General features: G+C 37.6%; 1 protein-coding gene across 2 annotated transcripts; it reads right to left on the reverse strand.

Moving 5' to 3' along the window:
• Positions 1-987: 987 nt before the first annotated feature.
• On the reverse strand, positions 988-10997 carry LOC101931885 (trifunctional nucleotide phosphoesterase protein YfkN-like). 2 transcript variants are annotated; one of them, XM_065599044.1, is made up of 5 exons: positions 10635-10997; positions 6630-6795; positions 5649-5796; positions 4453-4636; positions 988-1364 (listed from the first exon to the last, which is right to left on the reverse strand). In XM_065599044.1, the coding sequence occupies exons 2-4, from the start codon at positions 6749-6751 to the stop codon at positions 4493-4495; spliced, it is 414 nt and encodes a 137-aa protein (XP_065455116.1). In that variant the 5' UTR covers positions 6752-6795; positions 10635-10997; the 3' UTR covers positions 988-1364; positions 4453-4492. The 2 variants fall into 2 exon arrangements, with proteins under 2 accessions (XP_065455116.1, XP_065455115.1); XM_065599043.1 differs by lacking the exon at positions 10635-10997 and having other exon boundaries at positions 6630-6840.
• Between the last annotated feature and the right edge of the window lie 9893 nt (positions 10998-20890).

Raw genomic sequence — 20890 nt, forward strand, 5'->3', positions numbered from 1 at the left:
CAGAAGTGGGCTGAGACTATGGCATTGGTTTTGGATGACTACATTTGATATTAAGAAAAGGGTAAAATTGCAACATTCGAGTAAAAGTTATATCTCACCAATGTTGTATGATCCTCAGCTGGTGTAAATCACCATAGCTGATTGACATCGTTAGTTCAGGCTGTGACCCATTATCATGGGGAGAAACAGAGGCACAAATGGCAGTTAGACACGTAATTGTCCATGAAAGTCATTGGGAGTTAGGCCTTAACTTCCATTTGTGCCTTTGAAAAGCTCCCCCTTGATTTCTAAGAGAATGTGCTCTACATTGAGCATGTGTGACAGACGTCTCAGAACCTGCTAAACGGGAAATGTCGTTAAATGCATCTGAATAAAAAAGTCTCTTTTTATAATTAAAAACAATTAATGCATTAGAGAAACATCTCAATATGTTCATCACCCCTTTGTATAAGTTTTTCTTCGTTTCACAGGCTTTACAGGTAGCATGGATAATCATAGTAAAATATCAGACAAGTTAGAAACATTAGTACATTAAGGAGGGTACAGATTCTTCTTTATTGGTACTAAGTGGTGATCGTACAGGGAACAATGAATATTTGACATGACACTTTCCCATTTTGTGACATTTTAGTGGCATGCAATAGTCAGCCAAGCACAGTCTATCATCATCCTTTGACCATTACTATAATCTGAGTTTTACTGTGATGCGGTGGAAGCATTTTCTCTATGAATGTATTAGTTAGGCTTATGTCAGTAGACAAAAATAACTTTCAGATTTAATACTGTAAATATTATATAGCTTCACTATAAGCTATTACTTATGGGTAGTGGACATTATAATTACAAATAGAGCTATATGTAAAATGGCAACAATATGAAAAACATCAGTTTAACAAAGGCAACCAGAAGTTATTTCCAAAATGAACAAACATTAGTTGTATATTATTTTAAATACAAGAAAATGGTTGTATTACATTTTTCTTAGAGAGAGATTTGATGAATGCAAGAACTATTTTAAATTGTTTCAAATGAATAAACACTCAAACCAAGGGAACATTTTAAATACAGTGGAAAGGAAAAGCTAAATAATTATAATAAATATGCAAAATACATATAACAAATGAAGTAGCAGCTCATATGGTTTCAGGTACTATATCACTGGGGACATTATTTATCACTTTCAGTCAGTCAGAGTCAGAATTCTCAGTCTTTGCTAAGTGGGGGAAATGTGTTTAGCCCTTCTTTCCTTGCCATTCTTAGTTGTCGCAAGTGTTCCTTCATTTCCTTGGAAATGTGACAGATTCTTCCTTCTATGCCAGGCACTGCAACTACTGATGTGCTTGTATCTGTTCTTGTTTCAAAGGCTTGTGGTAAATTCATGAAATGTTAGTGCTAATTAAACTAAATTCTCTTCATGTAAACAACCTAAATGCGCATCTGACTATACTGCGAATAAGCTATTAAAATAATTAACATACTAAAAACCTGCCTTATTTATGAGTAACTGGAATTTTCTGATTGGACCTTCATAAATACACGCTCAACAAAGCTCACCATGAGTACTCCCTTTGCAGACCCAGAGAGCTATATTTTAATAGTGTTAGCTCAGACATCAACAAATAAGGTAAGCACCATTCTCTTACTTGTTGAAAATACTGTATGTCAGAATCCAGGAAATAATTTTTGCAGAATGTGGGCCAATCTGTCATTATAGCTCTCTAGGTTTAAAATATATAAATCTGAGGTTAATGACTGTTCAAGGGATTAATAATGGGATGACCTACTGCCTTTCACTTTTAGTTTCCTAGTTCAAATTTTACCCAGACTCGTGGAGATTGAATGCTGGAACTATTTAGCTATTTTAGATATTTTGAATGTATCCATCACTCAAATTAAGGCTAGCATATGTTGTGCAAAAGGGACATCACACACTACCATTCTGATAGAAGACAAAGCTAAAAGTGTGAAAAGGGAATCAGTATAGGAGCAGGATTAGAAAGAGTAGAGAGAAAAAGGATATGTGTATGTAGGAGCCTGTAGATAAGGAAGAACAGTTTGAATGTGATGTGATAAGAGATAGGAAGCCAACATGGAATTCAAAGAGGGCAAATAACGTGGTTTGAGGTGAAGGTGAGGAAGATGACTTCAGCACTGCATTTTGGACACAAAAGAGAGTTGATTGGCTGCAAGGCCACACAAGGTAAGCAGCCGAGCAGCTAATGGACCTGTGTTTAGCCATGGATTTAGTAAAGAGAGTGGATTTTGACAATATTAAACAGAAATGTGGTTTAATGAGAGACTGGATATGTGGGAAGAAAAAAGAAAAAGAAAAATGGCCCGAATTTCTGATGCATTGAGATTCTGCTTGCTACAGCAGAAGGGAGCCTATCAGGTTCTGGCTTCCTGATTCTCTGTCCTGGACCCAAGTAGAACAATGTGGGGTCTGCTCTACATGCACCAGCTGATAATACCTCCCAGTTTTGGATAGCCTGAGTACAGCATGCTGAAGTCATGCCTCTTCTCTGCACCCAATGCAGCTATTGTGACAGGGATGGTGGGGAAAGGGGATTAGGGAGCCAGCTATGCCACCTTAATGCCCACAGCGAGGACCCCATGCAGGAGGTAGTCCCAACAGGGAGATAAGGCCAGGTTTTCTCCCCTTTGTGCCACCAAAATGGTGCAAAGGAAAAAGTAGGCCCTTTGAGTCCAGGAGGCAAGGAAAGACAGGCAATGGAGAAGAGGGATGGAAGGGGAGGAAAGAGATTAGAAGAAAAGATAAGAGGTCACATTTTGGAAGGTGAATCTGAAATGGTAACTGGGCATCCAGGAGGAGACATGAACAAATGCTTTTGTCAAAATGCAGGTTTCTGTTCAAAGTAGTGTTATCTTGATACCTAAATTGTTGATTGCTAAGGTAATACAGGAGAAGCCAGGTCAAATCCAGAGACAATATTCCCATTATAGAGTTTACAGATGCTTTGTGAGATTTGAGCTTAGAAATTAGTTTCGCAGCCTTACAAATAGGGCTAATTATGCATGGAGTTTTGAGTCAGACTTTTTAGAAAATTGTTTATATTTTTTGGCATATAACTCACAGGCACATATGACAGTCTGTCCTGTCCAATTTAGAGCTATGTGGATATTTTAATGTCCAGTTATCTTCACATTCCACAAAGTTCCCAGGATTAGATGGACTGGACAAAAAAACATACAGCAGACTGCTTAACCACAGAATGTCAAGACCATCTTCTGGAAGAGATTAAAGCATACTTGACATTGTACCTACTGCAAAGAGATCTAGCTAACGCATATCCTGCTTCACAAAAATGCTCTGAATGTCCTGTCTATGGAACGCTGAAGGTTCTGAATGAAAATCTGCTCTGAAATATCGTGAGGCGAATTATGATGTGTAAATAAGGCAGATTCTGGTTTCTTGGAAATAGGGAAAACTGAAAAAGACTTAAATAGAGATTGTTAGAGGATTCCTTAACTTACTCCGTTATGGGTAGAGACTTTTTCTGTGCACGGATGAAATGTACTATGGATAATGCCATTCTTTCTGGAGTCTGCATGTCCCTGGCTAAAGGAAAAGTCTATTTTAATGCAGAGCTCCCTGGATTACTGACAGGATTTTACTGACTGGGCGAAATTGCCAGAAGGGAATTATACCTTTTAGGTTTCTCTTCTATACTTCAACTTTAAGTCTTTTTTACTGTTATGGAGGTAAGAAGAATTTAATATTTCATCTTATTGAAGTTGCTGAATGGATGCACAAGTGTCTGGCAGATAAGGTCTACAAGTTGGAGTGGACTCAATTGAGGATGTCTCAAAAACAATACCCTCTCCTTCAGACAAGTAATTAATATTCTTAAAGAAGGCAGCTTTTGCCTAATATTCATTTGGAAGAGACTGACACTAAAAAACTGGGGATTGTGGTAAAGGACTTTAAAGAACAAAATACTGGGTGAGATTTTCAGAATTACCTAGCTAAATTAGGAGTACAAATCCCTGTGGTTAAACACAGGTCCATTAGCTTGTTTAGTTGTTCCTTCATGTTAAGTCCTCTTACTGAAGACTGACAAAGGAGACCAGAATTTCATGCTAATTTAGGGGTTTAAGCTTTTGAAGTCTATTATGTTCCTCCTCCATCCTTCCATCCCTTCAAAAATCTCCCTCCCTCAACTTCCCTGTGCAGCCTGCCACCCCTCCCTCTGCAGAAGACAACCTTCTGGGAGAAAGTGGTCAGTCCCATTCCCACACAATGGACCATATGCCCTGATTGCTACCGTTAGTGGATAAAGAGATTATTCTTTGGTAAATCACTAAATGCTGCACAACAAATTTAGAAAGTTAGGAACAAATGCACTTAAATTATTTGTAATTGCAATGGTGCCCGAAGTCCACAGTAAGGATTGTAGCCCATTGTGCCTCATATGATATATTTTAAATTACCTGTTAGTGATGCTGATTTGGACTTGGTAATTAAACTCATTCAGTGACCGGAGGTGCACTTTTTGATACCATGCACAATCTTGATAGATTCAAAGTGATTAACAACAACTGTGGAAAGTAGCTGTGCAGTTTCTGTATCATACATCCTAGGACAATTCTGAAACATTACATAGCCATCCTTTCCCTGAAAAGTAATAATTATATTTAATGAAGAATATCTTTAAAATATGAGCACTTAATTGTCTATTTCTAAACCATTATAAATAAGTATACAAATTTGTTAGAATAGTAGCTATGGCTGATTTGATTAAAAATATTGTATTCAGTAACAGAGTAAGATTGAATGTTAGGAGACAGACTTTCAAACAACTTCCAAATTGAACACACATACATTTTGCATGTAAGTACAGTAATTGGGTCTACTGGGTGACCTACCACTTGATTTAAATATGCAGAAACAATATTTGCGTGTGCAAAATTCACCAGCAGAATTTTAGTGTGTGGTCTGAAAGTTAAAGCACACTCAGAAATCAGGTCTAATATTTTGCTAGGAATGAGAAGAGGGGTGGAGAATTATAGAAATTTGTATAAGAAATAAAGACAGAAACTCTGGGGGTTGTGGAAGCAGAGAAAGAACTGACAGGAAGGGGATTGCAATGCATGACAGTTTGTTAGCAAGAGTCAGGCTAACTGTAACCCTAATAACGCGAGATTTGTAGAAGCGAGGAATGTGTGAGGCGAGTGGGAAAGAACTGTGTGAGAAGTTGTTGCGACCTTGTGTAGATAATGTGTAGATAATATGGAATGTAGACTAAGAGTCTACATTAGTGAGCAAAACAAGATATCAGAATGACCTATGTATAAACAAAATGCAGCTGTTGCTCATTATTGTCTGTAACAAAAGGTATACATGCTTGCTGTAATTGTTTACCTGTTGAGAGAGACCTGTTTAGCTCTCTCCCTCTATGCAATTGATAGAGAGAAAATAAAGTATCTGATTTGCTGTACCCAAACAAAAAGTGAGAACTCTGTTATTCTCCGACAGGGTGGACGGAATGAACAACATCTACGATGGAGTCAAATTGCAATCCCTTACAGTGTCATAATTAAGCAATCAACGTAAGTCAGTATTTCATAAAAACAACACTCTTGAAGCATGAAAAGCATTCAAAATATTTAAATACATTAGAGCTTGCATTAGCTAAGTACTCCTTAATGGCAAGTTGATAGACTTTGTTCTTCTTGAGATATTGTCCTTGAATCTTTACAGAGTCTCTTATAATTTGGTGCCCTGGTTCTGCATTTGGATCAAATCCAAATTCCATTCCTGCTACTTGAGGAAACCTGGTAGTTAAAAAAAATTTTTTTTTGGTATGAAGAAAGAACCAACCAAAGTACTGACCCTTCCAGAATTCTGAACAGGTACACTTCAGTAAACTGCTACATCAACTCACAATAATTCATTCAGTGTTTAAGGTATGTTTGTAATATTATGTTTCCAAAGACAGGACTTTCATTGATTACTCTATGAAATACCTCACTGAAAAGGCAGCTTTTACTCTTCTTACCAGTGGCCATTGGTCCCAGGGTTAAACATCTTGGCTACCAGATAGCAGAGTGAAAGGTCTGAATTCTCCAATTCTTGCACCATTGTCACAATGGTTTCCAGGTTTCATTTTTAAGAGCCAAACTGAACTTTTGGACCAATTGCTAAATCCCAACCTGTCATACTGACCCAATTAATTCATATAACCTGAACATTCAATTAATCAATCTAATATGTGTGGAATCAAGTTAGTTCCAGAATTTAATACCTATTAGCCAGCCATATAGAGGTTTCCTCATTTTTGTTATTTTCACTATAAAAAGTAAGCTCCAAATAAAAACCACATTTATTTTGTATAGGTTTTCATACATTGTGTGTGACAAAGATTTATCTGTATCCATAGGTTTTATGTTTGTACTTATATTAGTCATTTGTCTTGCTTAGAGTGGTGTATTAATATGCCCAATACTGTTATCACATAGGCTTGTGAATTCATCATTATCATTACCTGGAGCATTTGAATGTTAGCATTAAAGTGGCTACTCATAGGGACAGTGTGGAGAATTTCCACAAATGTTCAGAACAATTGGCATTTTCATATAAAAAGGGGTTGGATAAATAGTCTATGTACCTTCCATCAAGAGCTGGATATCTGTAGACTCCATTTTCGAGAGCTTCCAACAGTTGTCCTCCTGTAATTCTGACTACTAGAAGTGGGTCCACAATGGGAAGGATAGTTAAAAGATCGTGCATAGTAATATCTCCTGCAGGATGTATATGGTTTGAACGAAGGGTACCTACAATCATCATAAAAGAAAATCAAGATACTCCCTGGTCCTTTTTCTACTGTGGGAAAACAACATGATTATCTAATAAAATGATACAAGTTGTAAGGTTTGTTTTCTTGATGAGAAAGAATTTATATTGTCGTTAATGATTATTTAAATGATGTCATGGGCCCTGGTACTGCAAAGATTTATATACATGTCTAACTTTATGTGCTGTAAATAGTCCTATTGATTTAAAAAAATAAGAAAGTATGCTAATTTTAGAGACTTCAATGGGACTATTCACACTGCATAAAATTAAGCATATGTGGAAGTCTTTACAGATTGTAGACTTATTTCTCAGGGAAACACAAAGTGCTTTGCAGCTATATTAGAGTGGATGCTGAATAGCACCTACTATAGTTAAGCTTACCGAACAGTTTCCACGAAAATTCCCTGTTTATACATATTTTTAACTTTCCAAAATCTTTTGGCCTGAAAGTTTTAATTTAATTCTCTGCCAAAAAGGTGAGTTTTCCTGGAACAATAATTTCAATTTTAAATTAACAAAAACCTTTCTGACAACAAATTTTGCCATTTTAAAAATGAAAAACCATGACAAATCATTTCCTTCTTAAAAACAAAACAAAACCGACAAAAAGACTCCAGCTAGCACCATCATGTTTTCAATTTTAAGACATGCAAGCAACAACTCCCTTTTAGAATTAAAAAAAGGTACATTCAACATTTTCCCTTTAAAACAAACATTCAGCAAGAACCAATCAAAAGCCTAATTCTACACTGAAGAACTACTATGCTGGCAACATTCTCTTTAAAAAAAAACAAAATCCAGAAGATGACAAAAATCAGAATAGAAGTAGACATATCTTTAGACCCTGATTGTGCAAATACTTACACATATGGGACTACTCACATATGTAAATTCTGCACAAGAATGCACAACATGTGTCTGGAGGATCAGTCTTCATTTTTAAACTGAAAAACCATGCTTGTAACAACAAATAATTGTCCAATTTAAAAATAAGACCATGCACCAAGCAAAATTTCTTGTTTTAAAGGGAAACTATTTATAAAAGAATAATTGCTTACTTAGGAAAAGAGTAGCAGAGTAAGGAGGATTTTAATCCAACCAAACTAACTTTGTCCATGAAGACTTGTGGAAGGTGTTTTTTAAACAAATTTTGGAATAGGTAATAAAGGGAAGCAAATGGTTCTTTGTACCAATGTGAAGTGTTTACATGTGGAAATGAAAGGGTTTTTAAAATGCATTATTATTCTTATTTTTTTTTTATTATTTGGGAAGGAGAGGGGGAAGAATTACAAAATGAGGCCAAGATTTCACCTTAGATATTTAGTCTCATTGCGATACTGTTGTACTATAACCCCTTTGAGTCTCATTTACTACTATTACTATCATTAGTTTGTTTCCAGCAACAGTACAAACACAATAGGCATGGTTCCTACCTTGGAGAGCATATGCTTTAAGAGGTAAAGGAACTAGACAAAGATGGAAGGTAGAAAAGAGTACAGTTTTCAAATAAGGTGGTAACGGGTGACATCCTGATAATATAATGCTTTAATACCATTTCCATTTGTTTTGGTATGGTATATAAACTTAGCATGTACTCCAAAACCTTACCAAAATCAGCCAGTTTACTTGTTTACTTTTATGACATCCTAATATTTTGGACACATGTTATAATTGTCACATTGTCTATGAGCCAATCAAATTTACCTTAATTTGTTTTCCACTAAAAATTCTCTAGTTCCTGATTTCTTCAGGGGCTTTGATCAGTGAAAGGTAACTCATTTGACCTTTTCAAATCCCTTGACTTCTTGATGTACTCTGACTCAGATGAGTGGCTGGGACCACTCCTAATTAAGTAATTAAATAATATTCCAAACATTGCTACCGTCTTTAACAAGTAAATTAATGTTAAAACATTCCAAACATTTTGGATTACAATAAATGTTTTTTAAAAGGACAACCTGAATTGACTAATGCTACATCAGCATGAGTAGCTTCTAACATTGCATTAGTTATCAGGTTTCCCAGGTTACTCTCTGATCTTCTTACAGTAGAAACACGACCGTCTAATTCTGTGTCAATGGGACAAAGAACTTCCTCTAAAAGAGGCTAAAAAAGAGACGGGTTTATAGCAGACTCTATTTATTTGAAACAACTATGTCATGAAAACTAAAGGATTACACTGTAAAAACGTTTAAAATTTTGAGCAGAAGAAAAAAAAAGAAAGCCAAGCCATGGAAAAATATAGTCTCTTCTCAATCCCCTGTGAATCTGAATAGATGCACAGAAGGTGATTTATTCTGGCAATGGACAAATAGCAACAATTCCAAGTCCAGCTGGCTTCCATTATATACCTGCACTGATGAGAACTTAACATTCCATACAGACCTACAAAAATACATTTCTCTTGAGTTTGACTAGGTAGGGGAAATCCCATTCTGTCATTTCTTGCTGTTATATTGTATACAGAGTGCAGATAATAGTAATCAGCAAACAACAGCTGAGATCAAGAAACCTGTTCTGAGGTTTTAATCACCATTTTTGAAACAACTTTCTGAAAAACAGTTTGTTCTTGGCTACTCTTTCAGCTAGCCGTATTCAGCACAAGTTCAAGAGTACTGGTTGACGCTCATTGTCAGAAATGGATACTTTTCCTAGCATAGAGAATCTAAAGATAGATTCAGTCATCCTGGGATTACAAACAACGTTAGAGTCAAGCTGAGTTTAACAGTTTCAAAGTCCCCCTATAATGTGTGCTAGTTTTTAGTACCCCTGTGGATACAGACCATCCAATTAAAATGTCCTTGTGAGTTTTAGTCCCTTTAGGATTGTAGAATACAGTAGTTCATAGATGCACGCTCCTACACAGACTAAAGACTGCTGTGCAGGAAGCTGCCAAGGACTATAAATGGTATCAATATTGCATGTCAGAGGAACTAGCTTATTTGGCATTTTAACATTTTGTCAGAAATATTTTATTCTCAGTGGAAATGTCAACAGACATAAATGAAATGTACTTAAATATAAAGCTCTAGGTTCCCAGGTGCAACAGTAATACAAATAATAGACAATAGCTGTAATAATAAAAGAAGGAAAGTTCTTAATTAAGGCCAGTGGCTTTCCATTGAAATGACCTCAGCACTCATAGAATGAAGGATTCTAACACTACTTTGTTAATTCACATGTATATAGGCACTGCAATTCTTCAGATTCACTGACAGAGGGACTTTAATGGTGTTCTTTTTTGCCAGGAGAGGTTTATTATATATTGTAGGGACTATATTTACTGTAGATACAAAATGGATAAAATTGTCTATTGTTCTGAGGCTTCTGTCCTTATACTTGATCTCAAAACTAAATTTGATAAGGTGGTGTCTCTTAATAGCAATCACTCATGGATTCACTACTTAAAGGTTAACTTTCCATTAAAAAAAAAAAAAACTGAAGCCATTAAAATGTAATGGGCCAAATTTTTTCTCGGTATACTTCCACTGAAGTCAGTGGAGTTACATCAAGAAGGAATTTTGCCCTCAGTTTCACCTTAATGGGCCTGTCAATTTTGGTAGGCTTGAAATGAAACGACTTCTTTTATATCTGTTTGTAAAATCAATTTAATGTGTATTTGTACAAGCAGAGTAATTTCACTGACATCAGTGAAGGGTCTGTATTCTATATAGTTGAATAGAATAGAGTGGCGTTAATCCAGATTTATGTCATAATTGAGATCAGAATTTGGCCCACTGTTATCAGTCTGATCACTTAAAACAACAATTATTATCTTCTTTTCCTAGAACAAAATATTTAAGGAAGTTGTACCTACCTGCAGGTTTTGAGTACAATCATCCACCACTGATTTTATAAAAGAATCTTCTTCTAGGTTCCTCAAAATGTCAATCCTCTGAAATGTATACTGAAATGATGCACCAAAGTTTCTTATATTTATTTTTGAGAAATTCCTGAAATCAGACCCACTTTTGACAATCCAAGTTCCATTCACCTTTTTGATTCCATAATCATGGTCATGGCCCCCCAGAACCAGATCTATTCCTTGGGTGTTCTGGGCAAGTCTGATGTCATTAATCCATTTCATGTGTGTCATAGCAATTATAAGTCCTGCTCCCTCTGCTTTAAGTTCTGCAGATATTTTATTACCTACTTTGACATAATCTATGTAGTTTAGGTTTGATTTGTTAATGGTAGGCAAGGTATCCAGCCAGTCTTCTTCTACTAATCCCATTAAACCAATTTTCGTATTATTCCATTTAACTACTTTTTTTACTGAGCCATGGCCTAGTGGTTTAGAGGTAAATCTGTCATATGCATTGCTGAGGAACCATGGAAATTTCATTTGTTGTATATAATCTTCCAGAACATCAACACCAAAATCAAATTCATCGTTTCCTAAAAATACAAAAGTCCAGAAGCTAGCTTGTTAAGGTTAACAACAAAAGGTGGTCATATGAGATCATTTTAGTTTTGATATTTCATTTAGAATAGCATTAGAGATATGAAATTTTTTCTTCAAACTAAAGGACCAAATTCCTCTTTTTTACAACAGTGAAAACCGTTAGTCATTCCATTTACTTCTGTAGTTACCCCAGCTTTATACTGTAGTAAAGGACAACAATGCTTTGCCCAAAATATCCATTTTTATGCATCTACTTCTTTTTGTACATAGATTATCTAAGTTTTAGCAAGCCCAATATTTATGGCTAGAAAAAAAAACATATGTAATACCCAGGGCAAGATTCTTGAGAGAAAAATTAAGATACATCTCTCAGTTTATCATATCATGGCTTTGGTTGGCCTTTGAAATGTAATGGGGGAAAGAAAAAGGTGCTTTCTGGTACCATGCCAAAAGCTTTCTGATACCATGCCAAAAGCTACCAGAGATTACAAAGGTGTGCGTAAATAATTAGGCCTATTTAAGAGAGACTTTTGGTACAGCCAGGATAAAACAGGTAAGTGGATCAAGTCTTGGAGCTATTATTTGTAGTATTGTATCTGACTTTCAGGAACCCTATATCTACTGTGCATTATGCCAAACAATTCTGTACGCCAAACTGCTTGAGAGGACGGTCCAAACGTTAATGTACAAAAACCCACAGGCCTGGAACAAACTCTATTAACATGCAAAAGGGGACAATTTCATGCATAAGTGTCTGTTAATATGCACAAATACAGGTTTTTATAAACATACACGTCTCTGAAAATATGGTCCTTTATCTAGTGCTACGGTCTATATAGTGCTATACAAATGTACACTGTATATTTAAAATAGGAAGACTAGGAAAACACAAAGTTGGTGATACAGAAGTGTTGGTTTCTTTTTTTTTTTTTTTTTTTTACTGTCTACTGAATGGCTTTTTTGCTTTGCAAAGCAGTGACCAAAAAGTAGAAAGGAAAATAAAAGACTAGCTGACCTTGCTCGTCCACTCAAATAAGTTTGCATCGGAAAAGACATTTGAAAAACCCAATATAATGAAGAATAAGTAGCTGCTTTATACATTTCTCTTCCCCCTTTTTTGCCCAGGAAGAAGCCCTGGCACTGGGCAGAATGGCACCTCGAGTGCTACTCTCGCCTTAGCTATACATATATGTCTGATTATATATGTGATGGGTTGGATCACAGAAACCCGCTTGGGAGCTGCCACCCGATGTGCCAAGACTACCTCTGCTCCTGTTTTCCCTGCCAGCTCAGGACTCCAGCACCCTGTCTTGCTGAGCCAGACACTCCCATCTGCCCCAACACAGACCCAGGGTCTGAATCACTTGCCCCAAAGCTGCAAGTTTACCTGAAAACACCTCACAGAAGTGTGCTTGTCTTTAGCACTCAGATGCCCAACTCCCAATGGGGTCTAAATCCAGATAAATTCGTTTTACCCTGCATAAAGCTTATGCAGGGCAAACTCATAAATTGTTCGCCCTCTATAACACTGATAGAGAGATATGCACAGGTGTTTGCTCCCCCAGGTATTAATACATACTCTGAGTAAATTACTAAATAAAAAGTGATTTTATTAAATACAGAAAATAGGATTTAAGTGGTTCCAAGTAGTAACAGACAGAACAAAATAAGTCACCAAGTAAAATAAAATAAAATGCGCAAATCTATGCCTAATCAAACTGAATACAGATAATCTCACCCTCAGAGATGCTTCAGTAAGTTTTTTCTCAGACTGGACACTTTCCAGGCCTGGGCACAATTCTTCCCCTGGTAGAGCTCTTGTTGCAGCTCAGGTGATAGCTAGGGGATTCTTCATGATGGCTCCTCTCTCCCCTTTGTTCTCTTCCACCCCTTTATATATATTTTGCATAAGGCGGGAACCCTTTGTCCCTCTGGGTTTCCACCCCCCCTCACTGGAAAAGCACCAGGTTAAAGATGGATTCCAGTTCAGGTGACATGATCACATATCACTGCAAGACTTCATTACTCACTTGCCAGCACACACATATACAGGAAGACTCACAGGTAAACACAGCCATCTGCAGACAATGGGAGTCATCAAGATTCCAAACCATCATTAATGGCCCACACTTTACATAATTACAATAGGCCCTCAGAGTTATAGTTTATATTTCTAGATTTAGATACAAGAGTGGTATACAAATTGGATGATCACACGCAGTAGATTATAAGCTTTGTAATGATACCTTACAAGAGACCTTTTGCATGAAGCACATCCCAGTTACGTTTTATTCACTTTTTACCATATTTTTCTAAAACTATCCCAGTTAGATTATATTCACTTATTATCATGTTTTTATAAAACCATATAGACTGCACAACGTCACAATATATTTACCTAAGAGAACTCTAGACCCAGCTAGAGTTTGTGTTTGTTTGATTTGTTATGGTTCATAGGAACATATTCTTCTACCTGAAAAGATCAGTTAGCTTAGCTGGTCTACTGGTGCTGACATTATTGGGCCGAGGTTATTCAGAGGGGTGGGCACTTGCTCCCAGGATCAAAAAGAAAGTTGGTTTCATGTGGAGATTATATTAATCTGTTTGCTAAGTGCTGTTCCTTTTCACAAACACATTAAACATGTGCTCTATCTTTCGCACAGGCTGCCTATTGGTTTGCAGGTTGATTATAAGACAAAAACCAAAATTTTATAAAGCCCTAAATAGCCAGGGACTCTAAGAGGCCTCCTCTCTCCTGTGACATATGTCATCATACTCATGAATATCAGAAGCATCTGAATTAGAGCCTGATTGGTATATAAAGAAGAAGAGGTGGCTGCTGGCAGGGCATTCTTTGTTATGAGCCCTTGCCTCTAGTATTTGCTTTCCTCTTTGGTCCCCTATTTATAATGGCAAATCCTGCCACCTCCTCTATAGCTGCAGAGGGCATCCTGCAAAGGGGGGCAGTGAAGTTATGTTGCACACAAAAAAGGGTGGGTTTTGGAGGGTTCTGCAGGGTGGACCCACTCCCCTGTGCATTGTGAAGCCTTGCTCCACAGAAACTCCCTTGTGCAGTAACCTGCAGGGGCAAGGCCAAAGGAGCTGCCATTATACAGATCCTGTGGTGCTTGCTCCAATGGAAGAAAAGACACATTGTGTCTGCAGAGCACTTTTCAGCTCTCAGGCTCAGGTATCTTCTGCTGAAAGGCTCCCCACCTTCCTGAGGGAGGGGACAATTTCTCTCCCACACACTCTGCTCATCCATCAAGGCCCCCCTAGCTTTCAGACTAGTTGCTGGGTTGAGGATTTGATCCATCATGCAGCAACATAAATGGTGTTTTACAAGACATAACAACACTAGAGACACACAATCTAAGTCTTTTTGTCACTATAGAGCTTACAATCTAACTGTGCGTGCGCCTGTAAAAGGTAGCTGTAAATAAACTAACAGATATTATGAACTTCATCTGTAAATAACATTTACTTACCAAAGACTGCGAAGTGTACTCCCACTGCATTTAATATAGGAATCATATGTTTTCCTTTTGTTATTGAACTTAAAGCTGATGGATTTAAACAGTCTCCACTAAATATTATAAGTGGATTCAGGGAACTGAACTTTTTTATAGCTGCAGCAAATCTACAAGAAAAAACACAACTTTCAGCTTGCTTTATTAGATGGTTAGAACTGTTGGACCATCTTTATAGCTTTCTTTTCTGGGTGGAATTAATTCTGTTTTAGAGTTTGTCAACTGCTTCAAACTAGGAAAACATGCTTTGACACAAAAGAAAAGTGAGGGAGTGTTCACTCCATTCTTTGAGGTTTTTATAGAAGAGAATCTCTGAACAGAAAGGGAGGAAAAGAAACAGGGAGAAGTTGGAGGCAGAAAATAGCAACAGCATTTTCCCCTTGGCACTATGTTAACACAAATAATAAATAACAACAACAATATCCCTCCTGTCTTTTCCATTTCTTCATTTCAACTTTCACTCCCCTGTGCCCTTCCTCTTCTATTTCCATCTTATCTGTTTTCTTCTTTTCCAGATATGGTCTCTTATCTTTCAGCCTTCTCCCCTGTCTTGGTTTTAAACACACATTTCTAGCCCTTTCCTTTCTTTCTTCCATATTACTCTATCCTCCTCATATTTAAAACATGTACAAATTACTGGAATATTTCATCAATGCTGATGTTGCTGCCATTAAATCACTTTACCAGTGCTCTGTGTCAATCCTTCTGAGAACAGCACTTCCTGAAGCAGACTGACAATAAAGGTTGCTTTCAGCAATATTGATTCTGCAAAGTGAAAAAAGTGTGGCAGGAATGGCAAATGCAGTGGGAGAAAAGGCTCAGTATCCAAGAGTTACATGACTAGTCATAATTGAAGTGGTGTTACCCTTAAATCTAAGGTTGATTTTAAGCTTCTTGGATGCTAAACTAGATAACAATATTTTTTATATTGTGAGTGTTCATTCCATAGTGACTATATTGTGTGACAATTTCATAGTCATTACATTAAAATACAAAAGAATGTAAAAAAAAAACCTGTGCAAATCTGTGTGTAGACGAGTCCTATGTCACAAGGAGAAACCGGAAAGCAGAAACCAACTGAAGAGTATGTTTTACAGAGTCAGTTTCTCCTTTCCTTTGGTTAGTTGCCTTTGTCCTGAACTAAAATGTTTTTTTAATGTAGGAAAATTTATCGATAGAATTCTCCTGTAGCAGTAAGAGGCCATCTTAAGTCAGGAGAGGGTGTATGATTGGCCAGAATTTATTAGAGGTGGAGCTCGGGAACTATAAAGCCTGCTTCAGTGCAAAGGGGCTCACTCTAGTGTGCTAATCCATTTTAGGTGATCTCAAATCCTAAAGGTGTTGTTCCAGTTTGAAAGCTTAGTCTAGGTAGAAGCCTGTGGGTCTTAATCTGGTTGGAAGTTGGCTCATGTTTAAGGAGAGCGGGAGGCTTTGTGAAAGGATGCAATTAGAGATCTTTTATGGGAAAAATTTATAAAGGGGTGTTTCTTATGAAGCTGTCATGGGAACTTTAGCGATTTGAATTCTTACTTCCTATGGTATCTTAAATTAAAGATATTTTAATGGACTCCTGAGCTTTTCTGTTCCTTTTCCCTTCATTACACTGAAGTCTATGACCCACATGGAGGTGCACATTAGTCATAGTTTGCATGCGAAGAACTGATTTGGGCCCAAAAACAAAGGTCATATGTTTGTGTAACTCATTGTTTGTTCCTGGAGAAAACAGAATTGGTCTGACTCTTTTTGCTGTCCTTTAAATAGGCATCAGATTTGATAACACCAGCACATCCTACTACTGTCTTACAAAGCACTGTCTCCTAGCTTCAAGTTTCAATCTTATGTCTTTTCAACTAGCTGTCCAACATTCTTTGTACTTCCTTGACAGCTGATTTTTCAGATTTACATATGGAGGCACTCAGAAGGGCATGGATACTTCATGTCTGGATCACCTTTTTTTTTATCCTGTCCATTTAAACATTCAGACTAAATACTTTATTTAATAGAATCTAACAAAGTACAGTACTTTCCCATGGGGCCTGGGTAATGTTAAACAGATGTCTGCTTAATATGTTCAAGCCATCTAAAATACTTCTAGTTAATGAATATAATACCCTGACACACACATTAACACTTATCAGTACCATGCCTTTCTTACTAAAGTTAGGAGATTTGTTTACATTAGACATAACATTTAATTTAATCAATCCTGCTTAAATTTCAGTGTTACCTATACAAGAGTGTGTATTCCAGTTTGTGTCAGTCATTATAGACTGGCAGTGCTTTAATTCTTTCTCTTCCTACTTTGGGTTAGATCTTCAGGGGCATCAGGCACCTGAGTTCTGCTCAATGCACCTTCGGGGGCACATAGGTGACTTTCTCCCATATTTCTAATGAGATTTCTCCTGCCTCAATCCTGGTGCAAGATCAAACATCTGCCAGCACAAAATCAGTCCTGCAACTTTCTCTAGCAATGCCCCACCTAGCCCCCACAGTCCCCTATCCTAGAGCATGTGGCAATAGCTACAGCTATGCATACTATATGCAATCTTGGAATCCCCCACAATAGGACAGCTCTTTGCATCACCTCTTCAGCACAAAGGGGCCGGGGCATAGCTAAGAATCTGGCCCTTTATATTTACCAACAGAATAGATTCTACATCTTGTGATCAAGTTGTCTCTAACTTTTTTTTTTCCATTTATAAGTACAGATAGTATTTTGGTCAAAATCAGCTCATCATGAATTCTTCAGGATGGTGTTTCATAATCTTACCAGCTTTAGCCCCAAAGCAAGGAAAAGATGATTGAATTCTATCTTATTTGCACATCAAACATCCTAGCTCCAAAACTATCATTCTAATTCTCACTTGGATACACAAGAAAACAAAGCAATGAACACGTCCACTTGGTCTGGAAAAATACAGGAAATATAGATCAGAATGTGTGTGAAAAAGTGAATAATGAGAAAGGAGATGGGAAAAGGGCAGGACAAAAAGAAAGATGAAAATAGTAAAATTAGAACAGGAAGACAAGTGAAATATAAAAATAGAGGAACAGTAGGAAGTATAGGAAGCAAACAATGAGGAAATAAAAGGAAAGAACAGGTGACAGAAGAACAAAGAAGATGAAGAAGGAAAAATGAGGAAGAATATGCAAATGAACAAAACATTTGAAATTAACCATCTTTTCTTTGCTTTTAAACTATAATTCAAATCTACATTTTAAAAGAGAAAATCCTATATTCTGAAGAAAAAAAATCACAATTTTTAACTCAACCTAGACAGGGAATAGTAACAGCAGCTATTGACAGCAACACAATACTTGTGAATTTTAAAAGCTTGTTTTAATATAAGGACGTGCTACATCTTTTTGAATCTCTGCAGGATCTCCCCACCAGCTGTCTTCAATTTCTGAATCCAGTAATCATAAAAAATTTAAGCTGTTTTCTTAAAGTGGGGGTGTGATCCTCTGGTGAAAAGGTTGATGGAAGGCCAGTGTCTATAGGGGATTGTATTAAGGTTCTGGTGCATGGTCTCTAGTGTATTGTGGTTGTGGGAGTGGTAACAGTAATGTGCCTGTGGATGGAAGAGAAGAAGGTATAAACTGTTAGATGGCTTACTTTTTCATATTCTTGCTTTTGTGTGAGCATGTCAGCTGTGTTATGTGTGCAGTAATCATAACTGCTTCACAATGAATTTTCTGTGTATTAATTCCTAAGATTTTATAACATTTAAGTGGGGTTTGGGACTTGGTTGAGACAGGGTGGGGGTGAACCTGGCTCAGGGAAGCAGTGCAGCTGCTCACAGAGAAAAGTTTAATTTGCCAGCCACAGCACACAAAACCCTTCCTCTGTTATGCCCAGTGGCACATAAAACCCTTCCACACTGTAGCATAAAAATCTGAACAAAAAAGTATAGCTCCTGATGGAGAAGGTTTTATCTGACAGAGAAAGTTTCGTGTATGCACTGGCACACAGGTGTTTATGTGCCAGTTTATATACCAGCACACACAAAAAGTTTATGCATCTGTGCTGGCACATTAACATTCAGCTATAATGAATAACAATAAAAATGACCCTAAGTACAAATTTTAAAACACCCAAACAACTACACATTGTACCACATCTACTCAGAATTTACCTCTGCACCAAATTTAGGCTAGCTAGACAATACTTTTCAAAAGATATCAGTCAACAATGAAAGGTTGGATTGCCAAGGACAAATTTCAGACAAAACCCAATTTCAAGGACTACTAATGGAAAAATGTATAAAGAAATACCAAACAAAAACTACTGAGAAAACTCAAAAGTACATAAAAACTAATTTCACATAATCAGCCACCTGCTTTTAGAGCAAAACAAGAATTTATGTCCCTTTTCAGAATACAAACAACTATGGTTCACAACCAGGTGCCACCATAGTGAGTAATATTATACACTATAAGTGTAAGCTTTCTCAAATACTATACAGGCTTGTGGTGGTTGTTGCTGATTTCTGCATCTGTTTGCCCAACCTGGGAACCATGGGCCAAATCCTGCCTCCCTATCCCTTTCCTAATATAATGGAGACAGTGGTATAAGGCCAGATTCGTTGGTTCCATCCTCTTCCATTATTACAATGGGATTGGAGGGATAAAAGGAGGGGGCGCTTCCCTGTTCTCATACTTTTCCTGGTGGTATCCTAGGTGGGAATTAAAAGGTGGAGAATTTCCTCAGAGCACTCCTTTTCCTGATGTCACAAAATAGCCTGAAAGGAATGGTGCCTGGCGCCTCCCTTTCTCAGTATCCAAGAATAGTGTGTGTGACAATATCATGAGGTGGTCCCCTGATTCCCTTTGGTCCTTAACCAGAGCCCACTACCATATTTTATTGTATTTTATATTTATAGTGAGTCACTACCTTCCTCTTTTGCTTCAGGGGAAGGGTACTGTAGCAGCAGCCAGTCCTACCTATTTCTGCCTTCTGCCTGTTTTTCAATCAAAGTTCAAGTAATGTACACAGGTGGGGATTTGAGTGGCAGGATGCTGAGTTAGCTCTGGAGTCAGCACACCCTGTTACGTACAGATATAGCAATTTCCTTCAATATACCTGGGAAATCCTATTGAATTAGGCTTAAGTATCTTCAGGGTCCATTGTATTAAATGAAGGGTTTATGTATTATTGCGGGCCTGGATTCTATATAACCTCTCAAGGGGGTAGATGTGACAGATGTGATACCTGGGGGTTCAAAGGACTACACTGAACAATGTGCCAGAAAAGAATGGACTCAGGACAAAATGTGTTAAGTAGTTTTCCTGGGGAATATCTAGGGGAAAGTGAATGCAAATTCCCCACCTTTGATTATGCAAATACCCAGCCTTTTGAAGCTTTGCCCTGAGGAGTGAGCCATTGTCTGCTGATCACCTGTTACAGGAGGCCAAGATCAAAGGCCCAAGCTATATAAAGGAAAAGACTGAACATTCTTGGAGGTTCTGGTTCTGAATCTGACAAAATTATGAACTTGTAACCACAGAGAAAACCCAGTTGTGAGTTTTGAACAACTGACACCTACCAGAGCCCAAGGTTGGAGTTGCAGAGAGGGGGGTGACCTCTGGGAAGATGTTTAGCATATGTGTAGGTTCTTTTATTTTTTTTTAAGATGTTTTCTCTGTAATGCTTTCATCTGAAAAATAAACGTTTGCTTATAAAGAGTTATTTTATAACTTATAACTGTAGGCCATTAGGCTGTTCATAGTCTTCAAAGAGAATGCAAAGTGCAGACACTGGGCTGTTTAAGCAGTCTGACTTGCTGGGAATATCTTATTTAGGCAGGGAACTGTGCAGCCTGGAGAAACGCCAGTCCAGAGGAAGGGAGACTGGGGTCTCTACGCAAGAGAGGTGATGGCTGATGAGCTGGTTGCTTAGGCTGGGTGCTGTTGGTGGACCACAGAGCGGGGAGTACAGGTGCAGTTGCCCTGAACTGTGAGAGGGGGTAGGGATGAAGTTACTTTCTCTTACAGTCCACCTCTCCCACAAACATTTTATGTCAGCATGGGAGGGTGCAGGGAGAGTTATTTCCTTAGTTCCCCATCTTTCCTGGTATAACGGGGGGGGAGGGGTGAAGGGAATGGATATTCTTTGCATCTCATATCCCAGAAAGGGAG

Source organism: Chrysemys picta, chromosome 6 (genome assembly GCF_011386835.1).
Source record: "Chrysemys picta bellii isolate R12L10 chromosome 6, ASM1138683v2, whole genome shotgun sequence".
In the NCBI taxonomy this organism is placed as follows: Eukaryota; Metazoa; Chordata; order Testudines; family Emydidae; genus Chrysemys; species Chrysemys picta.

Excerpts from the sequence above, each read along its gene's own strand:
- LOC101931885 (XM_065599043.1), bottom strand. The coding sequence starts at position 6,808 with ATGATGATTGTAGGTACCCTTCGTTCAAACCATATACATCCTGCAGGA. Across the intron at positions 5,797-6,629 it reads TATCCAGCTCTTGATGGAAG|GTTTCCTCAAGTAGCAGGAA; the intron begins GTACATAGACTA and ends TTTAACTACCAG. Across the intron at positions 4,637-5,648 it reads TTAAGGAGTACTTAGCTAAT|GGAAAGGATGGCTATGTAAT; the intron begins GCAAGCTCTAAT and ends ATTACTTTTCAG.